The sequence below is a fragment of the Chinchilla lanigera genome, unplaced genomic scaffold, assembly GCF_000276665.1.
Source record: "Chinchilla lanigera isolate Chin_1 unplaced genomic scaffold, ChiLan1.0 scaffold00008, whole genome shotgun sequence".
Lineage (NCBI taxonomy): Eukaryota > Metazoa > Chordata > Mammalia > Rodentia > Chinchillidae > Chinchilla > Chinchilla lanigera.
The window spans coordinates 8,251,928-8,256,581 of NW_004955409.1; the positions used below are offsets into that span (position 1 = coordinate 8,251,928).

At 62.1% G+C, this 4,654-nt stretch overlaps 1 protein-coding gene across 3 annotated transcripts in view; it reads right to left on the minus strand.

Annotated features, from left to right (window-relative positions):
• Positions 1-4,648, minus strand: part of Duox1 (dual oxidase 1) — a gene marked incomplete at its 3' end in the record, with an annotated part of 27,822 nt that extends 23,174 nt beyond the window's left edge. For 2 of the 3 annotated variants that reach the window (XM_013510313.1, XM_005377149.2), the window contains 5 exon segments: positions 30-217; positions 765-929; positions 1,332-1,415; positions 3,019-3,126; positions 4,564-4,648. In XM_013510313.1, the coding sequence (XP_013365767.1) occupies positions 30-217; positions 765-929; positions 1,332-1,415; positions 3,019-3,076 (495 nt within the window). 3 annotated transcript variants of the gene reach the window in all.
• Between the last annotated feature and the right edge of the window lie 6 nt (positions 4,649-4,654).

Consider the following 4,654-nt stretch of genomic DNA (forward strand, 5'->3'; position numbering starts at 1 on the left):
GCCCGCCCCGCCCGGGCGCCCGGCCGCACCAGGTCCCTGGGGGTGCTGGGGCTGCGCCCGGTCTCGGGGTCCCAGCGGCTCCTCTGGTAGGGCAGCACGACGTCCCCGCGCCGCTCGGGGTCGAACACGGGGTCCCCGGGCGGGATGCGGATGTTGAGGAACTCGGCGGGGCAGCCGGGGGTGTCGACGCTCGCCACGTCCGAGAGCACGTGGTAGCCTGGGGACGGGGGCGGCGCTCGGGTCACCGGTGAGCGCTCCCGGCCCTGCCCCGCGCCCCGCGCCGGACACGGCCTCGGCAGCGCTGAAGCACGAGTCCCGCCTCTGCCGCCCGCGGGCTGCGCCCTCCTCGTGCTGCCCTCGCGCTCTCCCTGGTAACCGGGAGGTGCCCAGGCGAAGCAGCTGGCAGCACCCGCCCCGACACGCAGCTGGGAGCCTCCCCGGAGGCCGCGGCGCTCCGCGGGTGTCAGACACGGGTGGGGAGGACACCAGGCACCCTGCTGGGCCACCCGGCAAGCCCCTTTCGACCTCCCCTCGGCTCTCCCGGCCGGACCCCTTCCTGCGCTGGTCCTAGGACCCACTGGGACAAGAGGCCGCCAGGAGACAGCCCGCCAGACAGCTTCCACCCCTGCCTCTGCCCCGCGCTCCCCGCCCGCGCCGCACACCCTCTCTCAGACCCCGACGTCCTCCGACCCCTCCGGGGACAGGGAGGGGTGCAGCTGCCCCGCCTCTCTCCCGGAGCCCAAGCAGCGGGCAGAGGTCCTCACCGAAGAAGACGCCCAGCACCGTGCGGTTCCGCAGGGAGGCCTGGCCTGCTGCGCCCCGCAGGGCGGTGTTGCTGAGCTCCCGGGGGTTGGGCAGGTGGGGTTCCCCCAGGGGCCGGTACACCCCATCGGCGTAGCTGGCGGGGACCAGGCGCCGCAGGCGGGAGCCTAGCGCGGGAGAGGTGAGGGGCAGAACAACGGTGAATCCTCAGGAAGCAAGCTTTATGGCTTTATTCAGGCAGTACTGGGAGTCGAAGCCAGGGCCCTCACAGGGCCTACAGCCCTTTTTATTTTTTATTTTGAGACAGTCTCACTAAACCCCTAAATGGCTCAGGCTGGGCTTGCATTTGCAGTCCTCCTGCCTCAGCCTCCCAGAGTGCTGGGATTATAGGCGTGTGCCACCGTGCCTAGCTCAAGGAGCAATCTTGCCTTTCTCCCAGAGTTGCCTCCATATGTGGACCCTCAGACTCTGGAGGTGAGTAACTGGGGCTGACACTTGCCGGCCCTCCCCCTGCCGGAGCAGGTACCACCCTGGCCCCAGAACTCTGCCCCTACTCAGCTGTCACCTACCTTTGCTGCCCCAGCTGTGCTCCTGGAGGTTGTTGTACCACCCATCGTACCGCTGCACCTCCCATGAAATGGGGCTCAGGGCTGCTGGGTGAGAACAGGGACGTTGGCATGTGAGGGGTCACCAGGGCCTGCAGGGACGGGGCCTGAGCCTGGTGCTCAGACAGCAGAAGGTGGGGACCAAGCAGGGTCCCCACAGGGGGCACAGCAGGGCAGAGTCACAGCCAGAATGTGGCGCCTGGTAACAAATGGTCCCTGAGACGAGGCCAGTGCCCATGGGGAAGAGGAGGCAGCCTTCTGGTCCTAGGGGTACGGCAGCACCAAAACCATGCCCAGCCCTAAGATGGCACACACAGCAAGAGCCTGCCACACCCCATACCTGGGCAGGACAAGTCATTCTGGGCAGGGCAGTGCGATTCGGGGCTGGCCCTCTCCCACTGCCTCAGGCAGGGAGGGGTGCGGTGCTGCTGCTCTGGTCCCTTCCCAGTTTCCTGGGGTGGACCAGGGACTGGACTAGTCACGTGGACAGCCTGGCCCTTCCCCCCTGGGACATCTGCTTCCCCTGAAATTTCTGCTCTGGATTCTGCTGTACTCTGCAGAAACCCGGGTCCTGGCAGGAGCAGCCAGGGGCGGGGGAAGAGCTTTGGAAGGGGAGAGCGGAGAAGGTCCGAAGTCAGGGAGGGTGGGGAGCGGTCTGCTCAGTAGATCAGCTGACCAGCGGGACCCTCTCCCCCAAACTGGAAGTCTCCCTCCCCACCCCTCAGAGAGCGGAGGAAGGAAAGGACTTTTAGAAGGAGATCCATTCCTGATTGTCCTCAAACAAAGGACAGTCCACCCACACGCACACCTGCGCGAACACACTCATATTGCCAGGGGCTCAGGGACAGAAAAGACCCAGGCCCTGATGCTCGAATAAAGAACCTGGGTAAGGATCCAGGTCTTCGGGCAGAACTAGGACAGCTATGGCTTTCAGCTTTGGGAATCTGACCAAGGAGTCTAATCAACCTTTTCCTAAAGGAAAGCCGCGGCTGATGAAAGGAGAGGGCCAGGAAGAACGACCACATGTGGCCAGGGAAGTCTGTAGGGACCATGTCATCGTGCTGTGGTCACCCCAGCCAGCCCGGATCTTTCCGCAGGGTTCCTTTGCTTCCTGTTGTTGCCTCTCGTCCCTAATGACTGGGGACTTCCTCTTTTTAACCTAATTTGTGGTACCTTAAGCCCACTTCCCTCCTCAGAAGCCCTGACTGCAGAGAGAGGCCTCCGAGTGTAGGAGAGATTGTCCACGCTGAGGACAGCAAGGTGAAACTCAGGGTCATGTGGCTTTGGGGTCTGATCGTGCTGTAGAAAAGCATCAGTGATCCCCTTTCAGCTTTGGGAATCTGACCTAATCAGCCTTTTCCTATACTGAGTCCGGAAGGCTTTATGAAAAGACAGAAGACAGAGGGAAGAGAAACGTCCCCGCTAAAGCGGGAAGAATGAAATTGGAAATACTGATGTGGTCATTCGTCCACCCGGGGTCCCTAATTCTGTGTGTCTTGGCAATAACTTTCCATTATCCATCCGTGTATCCCACATGAGCAGCACGTGCAGGGGCAAAGGACACAGGGATGGCTGGGACACAGCCGTTGTGAAGCCCAGAGGATGCTGGGTTCCCTGCTGTAGCCACACTCCTCCCCCAGCCTGTACTTACCCACAGGGACCCATGGCCCAACCAGGAGGGCCCACGCCAGAGCCAGGGGGAAGCCCATGAGGACAGTGTGACCAGCGGCTCAGGTGTTCAAATCCCCCAAATGGGCACCTAGAGAAGGAGAGGACAAGAGAATGACCACCAGCTGTTCAGGAGAATCAGGCCAAGGCCTCTGCAGGTCTCTGTTTACCCAGGTTGGGGTGGGCCAAGGCCAGAGTGGGTGGAGGAGAACAAGGGATTTACTCCCTCCCAAGACCCACTCATTGAGGCAACGAATACTTAAAGGGCACTCAGTAGGTGCTAGAGGCACCGGAGCTGGATGAACAAAGAAAAGAAAAGCTTACTTGTGATTGGGTGGAAAACCTGGCTTTGGCACTGCTGCCTGGTTACCAGGCCAGCACTCCTCGGGACCCTAGGCAAGCCACTTATCTGATGGGACCCGAACTGTTCACTTCCCAGCGAGGTTGCCAGAATCACATGTGAGAACAAGGTTGAATTCAGAGATAAGAAAGAAAAAAGACAGGTGTCGTGCAGATGTGACACAGAGAGAGGGGGCTGGGGCATCCTCCGGGCAGATTCCAGAGGTCTGCTGGCCAGACGCTCATGTTTTAGGGCCGGCTTCGTGCTCGCTCTCCCAGCCCAACAAACCAGCCCAGGGAAACGGAAACAGAGGCCGCAGGTGGCTCAGGGAAAGCCTGATCTCCACTCTTCAGGACTTCTGTCCGAGGAGAGAGCCCAGCAAGGGATGCCATCCCTACTTCTCACGTCCCACTGAATACACGCTGAAAGCCTAGTGCTGCCAGGGTTGTACCCGCTGCGCCCTGTGCGGTCTTCCAGATGCTGGCCTTGGACAATTCGCAGGGAGCTGAAGTGGCCACAGTGCCCCCCCCACCCCGTCATCCCTTCCGGATCCCAGCCCCAGAGCCAAGTGTCCGGTTCCTCCACGCAGGACAGGCTGAGGGACACCGCAGAGGAGGGTGGGCATGCTTGTAGTCGTCCTTGCGGGGTGGTGCTCTTGCACTGATTTGCCAAGCAACATGGGGGCATAACTTCCCCAAAACTTTGGAAGGAAGGCTCCACCCTGGGCAGGCAGGAAGCCCCAGGCGTTGGCACAGCCAGCAGGCCTCCCTGCCTCTGCCCCACGTGATCCCCTGTCCCAGCCTGGAGTCCCAGCGCCTGACCCAGAGCTGCGGGTCCTGGGGTCTGGGGAAGGTGAGCCAAAGCTATAGGGACTCCGACCTGCTCCAGGGAGGTCCGAGGGGCACAGCCTGGACCCCAGGAGCCAGAGTCCCTCCCTGGCATGCCGTGCTCTCCAGAAGGAGGTCCCCCTAGTCCCGGGAGGTGAGGTCTCCCCCATCACCATGATCGGAAGCACCCAGTCCCCCCAAACCGTGGTGGGGCCTTAGACGGGCGCTAGCAGGCTCCATTTTAGCCTTAGGATAAGGTTGCAAGCCCTTCCCTCAAAACCTGGCCATGGTGGGTTCTCTCCCCGGCTGCCTGCCTAGGAGCTCTCTCTCCCCACCAGCACCGGGCCCTCTAGGATCTGACCTTGGCCGCCGCCTTTGTTCCGGGACTGCAGACTGGCTTCTGAATGGGCTCCGAAGCCCGGTCGCGTCGGGTCGGGCCGCCTCTCCAGCTC